The sequence below is a fragment of the Hemiscyllium ocellatum genome, chromosome 19 (assembly GCF_020745735.1).
Source record: "Hemiscyllium ocellatum isolate sHemOce1 chromosome 19, sHemOce1.pat.X.cur, whole genome shotgun sequence".
Taxonomy (NCBI): Eukaryota; Metazoa; Chordata; class Chondrichthyes; order Orectolobiformes; family Hemiscylliidae; genus Hemiscyllium; species Hemiscyllium ocellatum.
The window spans coordinates 2777924-2795851 of record NC_083419.1 but is presented as its reverse complement, the minus strand read 5'-3'; the positions used below and the strand labels follow the sequence as shown (position 1 = coordinate 2795851).

General features: G+C 44.8%; 1 protein-coding gene across 1 annotated transcript in view; it reads right to left on the bottom strand.

The window, feature by feature from the left end:
* LOC132824600 (synaptotagmin-A) overlaps positions 1-17928 on the bottom strand; it is a 600624-nt gene that overhangs the window by 23047 nt on the left and 559649 nt on the right. Inside the window, exons 7-8 of the mRNA XM_060839187.1 lie at positions 17006-17173; positions 12021-12138 (exon numbers count right to left, since the gene is read on the bottom strand). Of these exons, the coding sequence (XP_060695170.1) occupies positions 12021-12138; positions 17006-17173 (286 nt within the window). The remainder of the gene's footprint in view (positions 1-12020; positions 12139-17005; positions 17174-17928) is intronic.

The following is a 17928-nucleotide window of genomic DNA, read 5'->3' as shown; positions in this document are numbered from 1 at the left end:
GCCTTAGCCACGAAGGATCCATATATAACTTCGGATCACCGGAGAAGGCTAAGGAATTCTTGGACTCTCTTAAATAAACTGTAAGAGATTGTGGACGCTGGTCTGCCTTTCCCACTATTTTGGTTTACATCCCTTCATCTTTTCTTATCTTTCCCCCTATGTGTGTATGTATATATATATATATATATATATATATGTTGGGGCGTTTGGTTAATGTTGATGGGGAGAGGTGGTTATCTTATTCTATTTTACTTCTGTTTTTAGGAGCGGGGTTGTTTTTCTTTCCCCTGTTATTTTGTGGTATTATATTTAAGTATTACATGTTGAGATTGTAATCTTATAGTTATATATGGTATTAATATTCCCAAATATATTTAGATGTGGGTGTGGGTGGGGGTGGGGTGTTCACTGTTAACTCTAGCTTTATATTATATTTGAATTCTCCTCATTTTATTGAGGAACACCTGGGTCAAGGGTGGGGCACTGGTTGGAAGAGGGTAAGATGGACTGTGGGAGAGGAAGTGATGCTCCCTGGGAACAAGGGAGAAAATCTCCAATTCGGAATGTTTTATATTTTTTATACTTAGAAAGAGTTTTTTGTTATATTGTTTTGAGTGTATCAGAGAGTCTTTACTTTTGTAAATCTTGTATGCTCCATGCTCGGGAGGTTCTAGATAGGGTTTCCCCTCCCGAGGGGTCTCGGATCTGTCCAGATGATTATGGCTGAACAGTCGGTTAAGTGGTGCACCTGGAATGTCAGGGGGAGTAATTCGCCAGTTAAAAGGAAGAAAATATTATCAAATCTTAAGAAGGAGAGAGTTGATATAGCTCTCCTACAGGAGACACACCTGTCGGATAAAGAACACTTAAAATTACGACAGGGCGGATTTGATCAGGCCTTTTTTTCCTCTTTTAATTCAAAAAGCAGGGGAGTCGTTATCCTTGTCCGGAAGAACTTCCCTTTGAAAATTCTAAATCAGATAAAAGACGAATCTGGACGATATATTTTGATTAAAGCCCTCATAAATGGAGAGGAATATGGGATCTTAAATGTATACTGCCCCCCGGCACACCCCTTTAAATTCATAACGGAAGCTTTTTCAAAACTGATGGCCTTTGGTGCCCGTCATACAATTATAGGGGAAGACTTTAATTGTATTGTGGATCCGGAAATAGACAGGATTCCCAAGAGTGCCGCTGGAGTATCTCCCAGATCTAGACAACTGGCGGACCTGAATAAAGAATTAGGATTGGTAGATGTATGGAGATGTCTCCATCCACAGGGTAGAGATTTTTCTTTCTACTCTAATCCACATAAATGTCACACAAGAATTGATATGTTTTTTGCCCCATCGATTTTTCTAAACTCTATAGCAACCTGTAAAATAGGTACTATAGCAATCTCTGACCATGCCGCTGTATACATGGAAACTAAGGTAAAGAACAATGGGACATCTGCTCGGCATTGGCGTATGGACCCCTTCCTGATAAAAGATAGCAAATTTTTAAAGTACTTCTCCCAAGAACTTAAAACTTTTTTAGAAATTCATACTGGTACGGCTAGCAATCCGTCAATGATGTGGGAGACCATCAAAGCTTATGCACGAGGTTTGATCATCTCCTATTCAGTGACCCAGAGGAAAATGAAGGGAGAGCAACAGCGTCTGCTCGAAGCTCGCCTAAAAGCAGCCGAAACAGCATATGCTGATAGGCCTTCTATCACAAAATTGCAGAGGATTACAGCTCTTAGGACAGCTTTAAACACCGCGCTTACTCAAACGGCTAAAAGGGAAATATTATTTGCGAAACAAAGATTATATGAATATGGCGACAAACCGGGTAGATACTTAGCATTTCTTGCAAAGAAAAAGAAAGCCCCTCAAACTATTCCGACCATCAAGGAAAGTACAGGTACCCTGACTCATGATCATAAAAAGATCAATGCGACCTTTAAAGAATTTTATTCTGAACTATATAGATCGCAGGATTGTGAAGATAGGATTAGGAGGATGCAGTCATTTTTAAAAAATTTGACCTTCCCGGGCCTGACTCCGGAACAGGTGTCGGCCCTAAATACCCCTTTAACAGTCCAAGAGATACTTGAGGCAATTAGGCAACTTCAGAGCGGAAAAGCACCGGGCCCGGATGGTTTTCAAGCTGAATTCTATAAAGAATTTACAGGAATATTGGTTGACCCACTTATGGATATGTATAATTTTGCGCATAGTCAGGTCTGTCTCCCGCCCACGCTGAAAGAAGCAAATATTTCTCTTATCCTCAAAAAAGGAAAAGACCCAGAAGATTGTGCATCTTACAGACCAATATCCTTACTAAATGTAGACTTTAAAATTCTCTCAAAAATGTTAGCACTAAGACTAGAAAGGGTACTGCCATATATTATAAAGGAGGACCAGACGGGATTTATTAAGGGCCACAGATCATCCAATAATATCAGAAGGGTCTTGAATATGATCCAAGCCTGTCATCAGGGAAAGATACCAGGAGTAGTAATTTCATTGGATGCGGAAAAGGCATTTGATAGGGTTGAATGGTCATATTTATTTTACACATTGGAAAGGTTTGGCGTTGGACAGGTGTTTACCAAATGGGTTTCAACATTGTATAATGACCCCAAAGCAGCTGTTATTACTAATGGGTTAAGATCGGATGGCTTCAGTGTGGGTAGGGGCTGCCGTCAAGGATGTCCTCTCTCACCATTGTTGTTTACACTGATAATCGAACCATTAGCAGAAGCCATCCGGACTGATCCTAATATAACGGCCCCGAGGATTGGTACAGGTAAACACAAAATTACCCTCTATGCAGATGACGTTCTCTTATTCCTCAGTAATCCTTTAATGTCAGTGCCTCGTCTAATTCAAGTTATTAATACATTTAGTGCATTCTCAGGCTATAAAATTAATTTTTCAAAATCGGAAGCCATGCCAATGGGTGGTCTGGCTATGATACCCCACTTAATGGACGGATCCCCTTCTCCCTTCCGTTGGTCCCTGGAGGACTTCTTATATTTAGGTATTTTTATCACGCCAGTATTTGATCAGCTGTATAGGGCTAATTTTGTACAATTAATGGAAAGGATAAGGCAGGACCTCCAGCGATGGAGAGACCTTCCGATTTCCTGGCTAGGGAGAATAGCATTAATTAAAATGAATGTTCTGCCCCGTCTCTTATATCCTATGAGAATGCTCCCGCTGATGCTGCCAAGGCTAGCCCTACGTAAATTATATGGCTGGTTGGGCTCCTTTATTTGGAACCATAGACGGCCCCTTATTAAGCTGAAGAAGCTACAGCTTCCACAGGCAAGGGGAGGACTGGACTTCCCAGACTTTAGGAAATATCAGTTAAGCTCCCTACTAAGTTACATAGCTGATTGGGTTTCATCTGATCCACAATCAATTTGGCTGGATATCGAAGCCTCCCAAGTAAAATACCCACTTATTAACCTTTTATTTTCAGATAAGAGGAAAATCATTACAGACCACTGTAAAAATCCCATAATATTAAACACAATTAAGGCCTGGAATATAATGCGGCAAAATGAGGGTAACTCACATAAAACATCCCCCCATGCACCAATAGTAGGCGCATGGGGATTCCAACCGGGGATTACAGATGCCACCTTTAAACTCTGGAGATCCAGGGGCATCTCATGCTTAGGGGACCTATTTAAAGATGGGATCCTGATGTCCTTTGAGCAGCTGCGTCTGAAATTCGGAATACCTAATGGGGATCTCTTTCGATACTTCCAAGTTCGAGATTATATACAGAGGAAGACTACATTAATAGATAGTCTTTATAAATCAGACAGAGAACGTAATGTCTTACGACCAGCGGGGGCATCCTCCGTTAGTACTATATACCATTTGCTACATGATGGAGTCTCAGGAGACATGGATGACCTGCTTAAAACATGGGAGCAGGACTTGGGGCTAGAAATCTCTGAGGATATGTGGAATGACATTTGGGAAAATGCTAGAAGAATTGCTATCTGTAACAGAACTCAGGCTATCCAACTAAAGATACTTCATAGGGCCCATATAGCTCCGGCTCGACTGGCAAAATTTAAGGCAGGAGCATCTCCAATGTGTCCTAAATGCAAAATAGAGGTGGGTACTCTTGTACATTGTCTGTGGACTTGTCAGAAAATCCGCAGATGCTGGACTAAAGTGGCAAATACCCTGACAGAAATTTTAGGAACGGAAATTAGGGTGGACCCTGTATCTCTCCTTTTGGGCTTTTCGAACCTCTCATCTCTGGATATGCATGGGAAGAGACTATTTTCTATTCTCTCTTTCTATGCAAGGAAAAATATTTTGGTGAACTGGGTGGCTGAGGGCCCCCCTGGACTTTCAAATTGGCACAGATTAATTATGGAATATATCCCCCTTGACTTCCTCACAAATATGGTGCACCGAAAGACTGAATTATTTTATAAAATATGGCAGCCCTTTTTGAATTATATAAATGCAGATATTTCGGCTATCCTAACAAGGGCTTTTATTTAGCGAAGATTTCAGACCGGGCTGCTCCGGGGCCCCTTGGGAGAGGAATCCTGCGCGAATACGGGTTTTATTATATTTGATGTTTATACATTCCGAGCATGTAAGAGACTTAGGTATACACTCTGGTTAGTTATAGGTTAGATTAGTAGAAAGTTGAGTTTTTTTTTTCCTTCTTTTTTCGTTTCTTTTTTTTCTTTTTTGTTTTCTTTCTTTCTCTTCTCTTTGTTAAATTATGACTATTGTATATATGATTTAATTGTACATCAATGTTTGTATTTGAGAGTTTTGTTTATTTTTGTAAATTTGCAAAAATGTTAAATTTCAATAAAAATATCTACAAAAAAAAAATAACATTTGGGTTTCATTGACAATAGAACAAGACTCAGAAGCAGTTCGAGATGAATCACTGGTTAGAGCTGAACGGAGGTATTGTGGTCGACATTGAACATGACACTTTAGGAAGAATATCTAGACCTTGGAGAGGATGTAGAACAATGTTTTTCAGCAATGATAATGTTCAATTCTGGGGGATGTCTGGAGAAATTGGGTTTGTTGGGGAAAGAGGGACAAGAGGGAGAGTTAACAGGGTCTTCAAAACAATTTTTCAAATGTCACAAATGCGTGCAGAAAATAATCAAATCATTGAATGGCAGAACAGGCTCAAAGGGCTGTCTGGCATACTCCTGTTCCTACATTTCCATCATAGAATCCCTGCAGTGTAGAAGCAGGCCATTCAGCCCATCAAGCCTTCCCTGATGAAGGGCTTTTGCCTGAAATTTGGATTTTCATGCTCCTCGGATGTTGCCTGACCTGCTGTGCTTTTCCAGCATCACTCTAATCTTGAATCATTCAGCCCATCAAGTCCACACAACCCCTCCGAACAGCATCCCACCCAAACCCACTATTCCTGTACCCCTGCATATCCCATGGCTAACCCACCTAGCCTACACACTATGGCCAATCCACCCTAACCCGCACATGTTTGGACTGTGTGAAGAAATTGGAGCACCTGGAGTAAACTCACCCAGACACGGGGAGAATGTTCAAACTCCACACAGTCACCTGAGGCTAGAGTTGAACCCAGGTTCCTGGTGCTGTGAGGTGGCAGTGCTAACCACTGAGCTACCATGCCACCCACATATGTGTGCAATTAATGTCACTGACCCAGATAACAGCCTTGGACCAGGCTGCTAGGCTTTAGGAAAGAATCCTGCTCTGTATCACCCCCTTGTCCAGAACTCTCCACCCTGACCTCTGACACCACCCCCTCCTCCAGGACCCAGTCTGCACTACCCCTTGTCCAGGCTTTCCAGGTCCCAGTTGTTGTTGCATGATGCCACCTTCCCATCTCCAACCAATGCAATACTCTCCCGAGGGTACAGGGACCTTTTCAATAGGTTATGGTGTAGGGACTACTGGTCTTCCAGTGGATATCCAGCGACTGATGAGTTGTTCTGGGAATGGTGCTTGTGAGGGGGGGAACTGGAACAGAAATGATGAATACCATGGGGGAGAGTGGATAGTCAAATTCAGTGACTTTGATAAGGTACAGCGTGAAAACTCAGTAGACTCATGACAGTAATCCCTGCAAAAAAAATCGATGAAAATAGCCAAAAAAACCCCATAATATTCAGCCTCATTAACTGACAGTTGACTGGTATAAAACCCCCTCTGTTTCACAATGTCCTATAGAGGAGGAACCTCTGCAGTAGTGTCATTCCAGACTCGAAATGTTGGACTGGTTCTCTTCCCGCTGATGCTGCTCAACCTGCTGAGTCTCTGCAGTAATTTCAGAATTCATTTCAGATTTGTGCATTCTTTTATTTTTGTAATTCTCACCGAGTCTGGCCTGCATGTGACTCCAGTCTCGGAGTGATGTGGTTGACTCTTAACTGCCCCTGAAATGGCTGAGCAGGTCAACACTAAGGGCAATTAGAGAAGGGTAACAAGTGTCAGAGATACCCACAACCCATCAAAGAATTGACACCGAGGTGTCAGTTTTGTTATTGGCTTCAGTTTGGCCATGTTTTGGTTTTGGTTTTGGTTTTGGTTTCAGTTTTGGCCGTGGAGTGGAACATGAAGCCAACAACTTTCAACCTCTGAAGCAGAAGAACTGCCCACCCACTGAGCTGTGACGGTGATCGAGTGTGGGAATTGAAGAGCTCATTTCTCTTCAGTGGAAGAGGAATGTGGTACAGAGTGTGTCGACAGAAAGGAGATTTGATTTTTTTAGTGTGATTTATGGTGAGCTTACAGTCCCTCTGGCTGGAGATGGTTATGGGATTTGTAAAGTTTGTAAAGTGATGAACTGCAGTGCTCCTGATTGATAATGACTCCTCCCTGGGCTTCACCAGCCTGTTGCTTCATACCCATTTACCAGAGGATTCATCATCGTTAATCTTACTACTGATTAGGATTAATCAGGAATATGATTTTGCTAAAATTTAAAGAGCTATGATTAAGCCATTTCAAATTACTGCTGTGTGTTATATTATAATCTATCACTGGATATATTTTCCACTTGTTTTTCTGATAGTACTGAGGAAGGATTTTATTTATTAATGATGATGAAGAGGATCATCATAAGTCCTTATGGCTCCAAATGATCTTTTGATTAATTGATACTGAGATAAGTTCCTCATTGGGGCTATAATCATAGAGGAAATATTCCAGAGAAATATTCAAAGGCGTGATTAAATTCAGCTGAAGAAGCCAGTGTGCAGGGACCTCAGAGAGTTGTAGTGCTTGATGAGGTTATAAAGATAGGGTGAGGTCACAGTGAGGTTTGAATGGAGAGGGATTGGAAATTTCAGAGATCTGCTTTGCAGGGGATTCCCTCTAACCCCTACCCTCCAAATGATACCATCTTTATAAATGTGACAATGTACAGTCAATGTCGATCACAGGACGAGATTGGTTGAGGCACATAGAGTCATACAGCACGGAGCAGACCTTTTCGTTCAACTTGTCCCCGCCGACCAGACATTCCAATCTGACCTAGTCCCACCTGCCAGCACGTGGCCCCTATCCCTCTAATCCCTTCCTATTCATATACCCATTTAAAAGGCATGTAACAGTATGCTGTAACAGTACCAGCCTCCACCACTTCCTCTGGCAGCTCATTCCATACATCTCCCCTCTAGTCGGCCTATCTACATACGGAGTTCAGGCAGCGGGATTTTCCTGCTCCTCGGATACTGCCTGAACTGCTGTGCTTTTCCAGCACCACTCTGATCTAGACTCTGGTTTCCAGCATCTGCAGCCCTTGTTTTTACCTAGGGAATTCCACGATTCTGACCCAATGACACTGAAGGAACGGGATGTGTTTCCACATCAGGATGGTGAGGGGCTTGGAAGGGAACCTTGTTACTGAATATCTTATATTAAGGACTCCCTTGGTAACATGCTCAGTATATCTTCCCTCTCAAACTCCTTTATAAATTTCCTGACTGCTGTCTATTCCTTCTTTTCCTCAGTTCTATCCCCTTCAGTCTTTCCTAAAAGATACAAGCTTTGGGACGAGCTATCATCCCAAAGAAACCTTTTGACAGCTGCTCCAGTGTCTTACTATATCTTTGTAGAGATAGGAATTTAACCCCATGCTATATCTGTCCTGGGAGTGTTTGACAGGGATAGTGTCGAGGGAGCTTTACTCTGTATCTAACTCTGTGCTATACCAGTTCTGGCAGCGTTTGATAGTGTACAAAGACCAAAGAACAGTATAGCACAGGAACAGGCCCTTCAGCCCATCATGTCTGTGATGACACATGATACCTTTCTACACTAAAAACCTTTTGCTTCTATGTGGGTCTCTATCCTGCCATTTGCTGCCTGTTCATATATCTGTCAAGTTGACTCCTTAACATTACGATTGTATCCACCTCTGGCAGCACATTCCGGGCACTTACCAACCTCTGTGTAAAAACAAACCCTCCCCTTACTTTAAACCTATGTCCCCAGTAATTAACATTTCTAATCTGGGAAAGACTCTGAAATCCCTTCTATCCATAAGAACATAAGAGCTCGGAGCAGGAGTAGGCCATCTGGCCCCTCAAGCCTGCTCCACCATTCAGTAAGATCATGGCTGATCTTCTCATGGACTCAGATTCACTTATCCACCCTCTCATCATAACCTTTAATTCCTTTATTGTTCAAAAAATATCTACCTTAGCTTTAAAAGTGTTTGCTGAAGTAGCGTCAGCTACCTCACTGGGCAGGGAATTCCACAGATTTACAACCCTCTGGGTGAAGAGGTTCCTTCTCAGTTCAGACTGAAATCAGCTCCCCCTAATTTTGAGGTTATGCCCTCTTGTCTGAGTTCCACCCACCAGTGGAAACATCCTCTCTACTTCTATCTTATCTATTTGCTTCATAATTTTATATGTTTCTGCAAGATCCCCCCTCATTCTTCTAAATTCCAATGAATATAATCACAGTCTACTCAGCCTCTCCTCATAAGCCAATCTCTCAACTCCAGAATTAACCTAGTGACCCTCCTCTGCACCCCCTCCAGTGCCAGCACATCCTTTCTCAGGTAAGAAAACCAAAACTGCACACAGTACTCCAGATGTGGCCTCACCTGTACAACTGGAGCATAATCTCCCTGTTTTTAAACTCCATCCTTCTAGCCATGAACAGCAATATTCTATTTGCCTTCTTAATTACCTTTGCATCTGCAAACCAACTTCTTGTGATTCATGTAGAAGGACACCCAGGTCCCTCTGCACAGCATGCTGCAACTTTTTACCATTCAAGTAATAATCCTTTTTACTGTTATTCTGACCAAAAGTATTCCGTCTGCCAGACCTTTGCCCACTCACTTAAAGTACCTAGGTTCCTCTGCAAAGTTTCACAGTCCTTTCATCATCTTGTAAGCTTCTCCCAGGTCGCCCCTTATGTTTCAATGCTCAACTGAAAACAAACCTAGTTTGTCCAATCTCTCCTTCACAGTTAATACCCTCCAAACAAGTAAAAATCCTGGTAACACTGTTTCTGTCCCCTCTCCAAAGCCTCCACATCCTTCTGACAGTGTGGCGACCAGAACTAGACACAATATTCCAAATGGGGCCTAACTAAGGTTTTATACAGCTGCAATGTGACTTGCCAATGTTTATACTCAATGCAGAAAAAGTGAGGACTGCAGATGCTGGAGACCAGAGTTGAAAATGTGGTGCTGGAAAAACACAGCAGGCCAGGCAGCATCCGAGGAGCAGGAGAATCGACGTTTCGGGCATAAACCCTTCTTCAGGAATTCCTGAAGAAGAGCTGATGCCCGAAACGTTGATTTTCCCGCTCCTCGGATGCTGCCTGGCCTGCTGTGTTTTTCCAGCACCACATTTTTCAACTTTATATTCAATGTCCCAGCCAATGAAGGCAAACACCTTCTTCACCACCTTACCCACTTTCAGGAGACGATAGGCCTGTACACCTTCTGTAAATTGATGTTACTGAGGGTTCTGCCATTTATTGTATACGTCCCTCCTGCATTAGATCTCCCAAAATGTGTTGCCTCACATTTGTCTGGATTAAACTCCATCTGCTATTTCTCCTCCTAAGTCTCCCGTCTATCTATACCCTGCTGCATCCTTTGGCAATCTCCCTCACTATCCACAGCTCCCCCAATCTTGGTATCTTCTGCAGATATACTAATCAGGCCACCTACACTCTCCTCGTGATCATTTATATATTTTACAAACAGCAAAGAACCCGGCTCAGATTCCTGCGGAACACCACTGGTCATAGACCTCCAGTCAGAAAAACTCCCTTCCATTGTTACTCTCTGTCTCCAAGCCAGTCCTGTGTCCATCTTACCAGCTGACCACAGATCCCATCTGACTTCACCTTTTATATCAGCCGTCCATGAGGGACCTTGTCAAAGGCCTTGTTAAAGTCCATACAGACAACATCTACCACCCTGCCCTCATCAATCACCTTCGTCACTTTCTCAAAAAATTCAACCAAGTTTGTGAGACATGACCTTCCCTGAATAAACCTTACTTAATAAATCCATTTCTTTTGAATGTGAGTAAATCTTATTCCTAATCTTATTCCGAAGAATCTTTTCAATGACCTCCCTTCACAGATGTTAGGATCACCATAATTTCCTGGATTATTCCTGTTGTCCTTAAACACTGGCTGTTCTCCAATCCTCCAGGACCTCTCTTGTGGCTAAAGTGGATCCAAAGATTTCACACAAGGCCCCAGCAATTTCCTCCCTCACTTGCCTCAGCATTCTGGGATAGATCCCACCAAGTCCTGGGGGTTTGTCTACTCTAATGCTTTTTAAAACACCCGACACCCCTTTCTTACACAGAATATTAACATACCCCTCACTGGACTCACCATCCACCATGTCCTTCTCATTGGTGAATACTGATGTAAAATATTCATTGAGGACTCGCCATTTCCTCTGGCTCCATGCGTAAATTCCCTCCTTTTTCCTTGAGTGGACCTACCCTTTCCTGAGCTGCCCTCTTGCTCCTTTTATATGTTTAAAACACATTGGGATTTTCCTTAATCGGTTTGCCAAAGATATTTCATGCTCCTTTTCGCCCTCCTAATTCCTTGTTTGAGTTCTTTCTGGATATCTTTGTATTCTTCAAGGGATCTGTCTGTCTTCAGTTTCCTAAACCTTACATAGTCTTGTTTCTCTTTTTGACTAAGTTCTCAATTTTTCTTGTTTAGATCATAGTGCTGCTGGAAAAGCACAGCAGGTCAGGCAGCATCCGAGGAGCAGGAAAATCGACGTTTTGGACAAAAGCCCTTCATCAGGAATAGAGGAATGGTCCGTTCCTGATGAAGGTCTTTTTCCTGAGACATTGATTTTCCTGCTCCTCGGATGCTTCCTGACCTGCTGTGTTTTTCCAGCAGCACTCCAATATAAACTCTGGTTTCCAGCATCTGCAGTCCTCACTTTTGTCCTCCCAATTTCTCTTGTCATCCAAGGTGCCTGAATCTTTCCATCCTTATCCTTCATTTTCACAAGAATATGTTGGTCCCAAATTCTAATCAACTGGCCTTTAAAAGATTCCCGCATGACAGATTTGGGGTTACCCTCAGATGGCCAAACCTAGTCTACATTACCCAATTCCAGCCGAACAGTGTGGTTGTTAGCCTTTTCACAATTTATTACTTTCACCTGAGAACGACGCTTTTCCTCAATCATAAGTTACTTCAAACTTGCAAAATTACGGTCGCTGTTCCCAAAATGCTTCCCCAGGGAAACTTTGATCACCTGTCCGGGCTCATTCCCCAGTGCCAGGTCTGATCTAACCTCTTCCCTTGGATCATTTACTTCTTGCTTCAGTGACTAAGACCAGTCAGACTAAGAGGGAGACCAGAAAGGGACAGGTCACTGAACACCACAGGACTGGCGTTCTGAGGTATATCTGTTTTAATGCAAGGGGTACGACAGATAAAGAGTCATCATGTTCGATGTTAGAGTGCTTTGTGGTGTCAGATTGAGAAGGTGCAGTTTAAAAGGATATTATCACCTACCTGATAAACCTCCCACATCCATTTTCTTCAGGTTCTTTGCCTCCAGGATGACAACTGTTAACTTTCCAGCCGTTGGGACATAGCGAAGAGAGAAGCAAATGTCACCCAACTTCTCTTGCTGAGAACACAAACAGATGGACATGGATTTCAGAATCACATCCATAAACCACGGATCCACTGGGATTACACTGAATCCCAGTCACCCACCACACCCTGTGCTCACTACTCCTCCCAGACCCCTGGCTGTGTCACTTCCTAAGGTAAAAACAATGACTGCAGATGCTGGAAACCAGAGTCTAGATTAGAGTGGTGCTGGAAAAGCACAGCAGGTCAGGCATAATCCGAGGAGCAGGAAAATAGACGTTTCAGGCAAAAGCCCTTCATCAGGAATACATTGGGTGGATCTCCAGGATCTGTGTGTGGCAGGGATTTCTGAAACCAGAAGCTGGGGATGGTGCACAACGCTGATCACTGTGGGCAGACCCTGGGAGAGCCCGTGCAGTTTTGAGGGACCCCACATCTTGGTTTTAACAACATGCTCATCCCTGCTTCTTAACCCCTTTCGCAGTCTCGCCAATCCCCACACCCCACTGCAAGCTCCTGTCCCACCACCCTCCAGTATCTCTGCACACTCCCACACCTGGCTGCTTCGCAACACACACTGTACCTGAGAACAACACTCCCTTTCATCCTTCTCTCTCTCTCTCCTCGCTCTCTCTCGCTCTCTCTTGCTCTCTCTCTCTCTCTCTCTCTCTCTCTGAGGGAGATGACTGGGGGCTAAGACATTGGTCAGTGACTGGTTGCTTCCAGGGAGCAATGGATGACCTGAAAGGGATCTCTCAATCGCACTGTCACAAACACATTAGGGTAGTGTCCAATACTGTCAGTGCAGGATCACACCATTCCCCCTCCCCAGGGTGAGGTCAGTCCTGAAATCCGATGAGTGTGAATTCTCCCAGTCATGCCCAGTGGGAGAGTTGGGTGAGCATCGAATGAGAGGGAAGCTATGGGGTGGGGTAGATAGTTAATTCAGTCAATACAGCAAGAAATCTCACAAAGTCTCAAGGGAAGTCACCTTCTATCAAACTCACAAAGTCAGAATGTCACAAACTTCAGCTCAACGTGTTTGATGGCAAAAACCTCAAACCCTGCTCCCAGCTCCTGGACTAAAGTGCAGCGGCCTGTCTAATCCTCCTGCTACCACCCCGCCCCTTGACCCTCACCCTCCTTCATCCTCTTCCCCAACCCCCTCCCTTTCATCCTCACCCTACACATACCCCTCCCTCTCCCTTCCTTCTATCCTCACATTCTCCTTCCCCCTCACCCCTCCTCCCCCTTATCATCCTCCTCCCCCTCCTGGCCACCCTCCCTGTCACCCACCCCAACTCCCCCTCCCCCTTCCCATCCTCTTCCCCAACCCCCTCCCTTTCACTCTCACCCTCCACATTCCTCTCCCTCTCACCTTCCTCCTCCCCTCACATTGTCCCTCCCCCTCACCTCTCCCTCCCCCTCCCCTTCCTCCTCACCCTCACCATCCCCCTCTGTCTCTTGGCCACCCTCCCTGTCACCCACCCCAACTCCCCCTCCCCTTCCTTTCACCCTTCCCATCCCCGTCCTCTTGCACCTCCCCCTCCTCACCTCATGCCCTCCTCACTCTCCCACTTACCACCCCTTCCCCCTCCCCTTTACTATCACCCTGCCCTTCCTCTCACCCTCACTCCCCCCCTCCCCTCATCTCTCCCCCACATACATCAGAGACTTGGACAACAACTTGGAGAAATATTGTCTCCACAAAACCCTAAAAGTCCACAGTTAGGATCGTGGAAACATAGAAAACAGGAGGGGGAATAGGCCATTCGGCCCTTCAAGCCTGCTCCGCCATTCAATATGATCATGGCTGATCATCCGACTCAGTCCCCTGTTCCTGCTTTCTCCCTATACCCTTTGATGCCTTTAGCCCTAAGAATTCTGTCTAACTCCATGTTCAACATATTTTACCTCGTTGATTTTAACATAGTCAATGTTTCAGTCTCAACCATTTTCTGTGAGAGAGAATTCCACATGCTCCCCGCTCTCAGGGTGAAGACAGTTCTCCTCATCTGAGTCTGAAATGGCCCACCTGTATCATTCTGCTCCATACCAGCTTCATTCACTCTGTTTTTGTCTCACTCTTACCTTTTTCAGCATTCCTTCTTTCATTTCCTGTCCCACTCCCTTTCTCTTTGTACATCTATCATTTCTGATCAGCTCTCCCTTCATCCTAGCTTATCTCCTTTTTACTCTCTTCCCCCATGTCTCCTTCTCCCTCTCTCTTTCCCTTGCTATCTATTAGTGGGTGGCACGGTGGCACAGTGGTTAGCACTGCTGCCTCACAGCGGCTGAGACCCGGGTTCAATTCCCAACTCAGACAACTGACTGTGTGGAGTTTGCACATTCTCCCTGTGTCTGCGTGGGTTTCCTCCGGGTGCTCTGGTTTCCTCCCATAGTCCAAAGATGTGCGGGTCAGGTGAATTGGCCATGCTAAATTGCCCGTAGTGTTAGGTAAGGGGTAAATGTATGGGTGGGTTGCGCTTCGGCGGGTTGGTGTGGACTTGTTGGGCCGAAGGGCCTGTTTCCACACTGTAAGTAATCTTTCTCCTGTCCATCTGCCTTTCTCGTTTCCTCATGGCTTCTCCCCTGCATCCCTGACTCTCCAGCAGCCTGTCACCCCTCCCTTTGGCTTTTGTCATTCGGTTCGGTCTCGGCTGGTAATATTTCTCAATGTTTCACTGGCCTTGTGAAAGCTTGTGCATGAAATAAAATTAATTGTTGTCGAAGCTGCACACTAATAATATTGCCAGTGACAGCAAGGATGTGATCAAAGCTGTATCCTGTCAGAATGCACTGAGTGATTGAACAGGGTGTTTTTAAAATTGCAGAACAATATTCAATCTGAGAGACTTATTAAAAATAGACCAAACAAATGTCAATAGGCTTGTCTTTATATTCCTGTCAGTGGAGACCAGCAGGATAACATTAGAAAGTTTAAACAGATACAGAATGTCATTAATGGTTTCTTATTAAGCATTTAGAATCATAGTCATTCAGAACGAAAACAGACCTTTCTGTCCAACCCGTCCATGCCGACCAGATATCCCAGCCTAACCTAGTCCCATTTACCAGCACTTGGCACCCATTCCTCCAAACCCTTCCTATTCATATACCCATCCAGATGCCTTTTAAATGTTGTAATTGTACCAGCCTCCACCACTTCCTCTGGTAGCTCATTCCATACATGCACCACCCTCTGGTGAAAACGTTGCCCATTAGGTCTCTATTAAACCTATGCCCTCTAGCTTTGTACTCTGCTACCCTGGGAAAAAGGACCCTGTCTATTCACCTTATCCATGCCCCTCATGATTTTATAAGCCGTTATAAGAAGGACCCTAATCTCTTTAAACAGGTAAAATAGCAACATCTGACATGGCAAGCAACAGCTGCTGGTAGTTTGGTGACAATGTCCAAGAGATTCTGCCAATTCCTCGATATAAGCCGAGGTGAGAGTGATCTTGATTCACCGCTAGATCACACTTAACTGGAACAACACCACACCCCACTGTGGTCAGCACACACACACACACACAAACACACACACACACACACACACACACACACACACACAACGGGACAAGATCAGACCAGCTCAGGAAATTGATACAAAAGTCACAGATTTCACACCCCCAGTGTCTGGTCGTATTACATTAATACCCCACAATTGCAGAAACATAAAAACATCGAAACTCATAGCAGGAGTAGGCCATTCAGCCCTTCGTGCTTGCTCCACCATTCAAAATGATCACAGCTGATCATCCAACTCAGTGCCCTGGTTCTCCGCTTTCTCATTCATAAGCTTTGGTCTTTTTAGCCCTAAATGCCACATCTAGCTCCTTCTTCAACAACATTCAATGTTTTGGAAGAGAATTCCACTGGTTCACCACTCTCTGGGTGAAGCAATGTTTCCTACAATTTTTTGACAATGTTTAGGAGTCTGCATTAAGGCCCAGTTGGTCCAACCTTTCCTCATCAAACAACCCACTCATTCCAGGGATCAATCCAGTAAACCTCCCCCCAACCTCCTCCAATGCATTTGCACCCTTCCTTAATGAGACCCGTGTACTCGGGTTTGAGATGTGGTCTAATGGCCTGTAACAGCCTTACCTTGAAGTTCCGTTTCACTCTCGTGATAAACAGTAACCTGCCTCACTACTCTCTGTAACTGAATACTAACGTTATCAGACTCCAAATATTATTTTTAAAGTCTTAACAATTTGTCCAATCACTTTCAAAGTTTGCCACAAAAATATACATTGGCCATACCACCAGTCTGTTATTGAATTGATGATGCAGCTCATATGACCATTGCACACCTGAACTCAGTTTAAGGTTGAAAATTTAACTGACTTTGTCAAGAACTCAAAACTACTCAAGATCAATGTGGATGCATACATGTGCATGTGTGTGTGTTCATGTGTGTCTGTGTGAGTGTGACTGTCTGTATGTGTCTCAGCAAGTATGTAACTGTGTGTGTATAACTGTCCACGTGTGTGTGTGTGTGTGTGTGTATATAAAACTGTCTGCATGTTTGTGTGTGTGTGTGTGTAACTGTCTGCGTATATATACAGCTGTGTGTGTCTATGGGTGTATCTGTGCGTGTGTCTGTGTGTGCACAACTTGTGAATGTTTCCTTATTATTTCTGGTGAACTAATCAATTACACTTTATTTGGACTGAGGTCAAGTCTTATAGCTAGACAACCCAAGGTGGTTAACAGGGGGAGCCAATTCACCTGGTGTTAGCTCACCCAGTGCTGGTATTCATCATCATTGCAAAATCCAGAATAATAGCTGACAAATGAGTGAGAATTACACTTTTAGAGATCAGAGGAATTGAAGCCATACTCACATTGGGTGGACAAGATATTACCTGAGGTAAAGTGAGGACACTAACCTCCTCTTTCTCAGCTCCTTGCAGATCCCTCCACTCCTCCGTTACGTGGCCAAAGTCTACGGTGTTCATCGGCACTTTCACCTCCCCGATAACATCGTGTTTAGAGAATCGATCAAAGTCATATACAGCCATTACCAGAGTTTTCCCTCCCAGCTCTGAGTAGGGAATCTGAGAAAATCCACAACAATTCAGCCTGGATGAGAAATTCACATTAAACACCGACATGGAATACATTACACACAGCAACATCTGTCTACGCCCCAGCTGGGCCATTACTCCAGTTTCTGCTTCATATGATCATTCTTCCCAATCCTGAGTCCCCCTCCCCATGAACCCCATAACTCACTGCCAACTCCCCCTCACCTTCTCCTCAACTCCCCTTCACCTCCCCCTCACCTCCTCCTCATCTGCTCACCCCACTCATCTGCCTCTCACCTCACCCTCACTTCCCCCTCACTTCACATCCTCCTCACCTCCCCCTCACCACCCCACACCTCACCTTCTCCTCAACTCCCCTTCACCTCCCTCTCACCTCCTCCTCACCTCCCCCTCACCACCCCACACCTCACCTTCTCCTCAACTCCCCTTCACCTCCCTCTCACCTCCTCCTCACCTCCCCCTCCACCCCCTCACTTCCCCCTCCCCCTCACCACACCTCCCCCTCACCTCCCCCTCCCCCTCACCTCCTCTTCACCTCCCCCTCACCACCCCTCACCTCCCCCTCACCACCCCTCACCTCACCTCCTCCTCAACTCCCCTTCACCTCCCCCTCACCTCTCCCTCACCTCACCTCCTCCTCACCTCCCCCTCCACTCCCCCTCACTTCCCCCTCCCCCTCACCTCCCCTCCACTCTCCCTCAATTCCCCCTCCCCTTCCCCCTCACCTCCTCCTCGCCTCCCCCTCCACTTTCCCTCACTTCCCC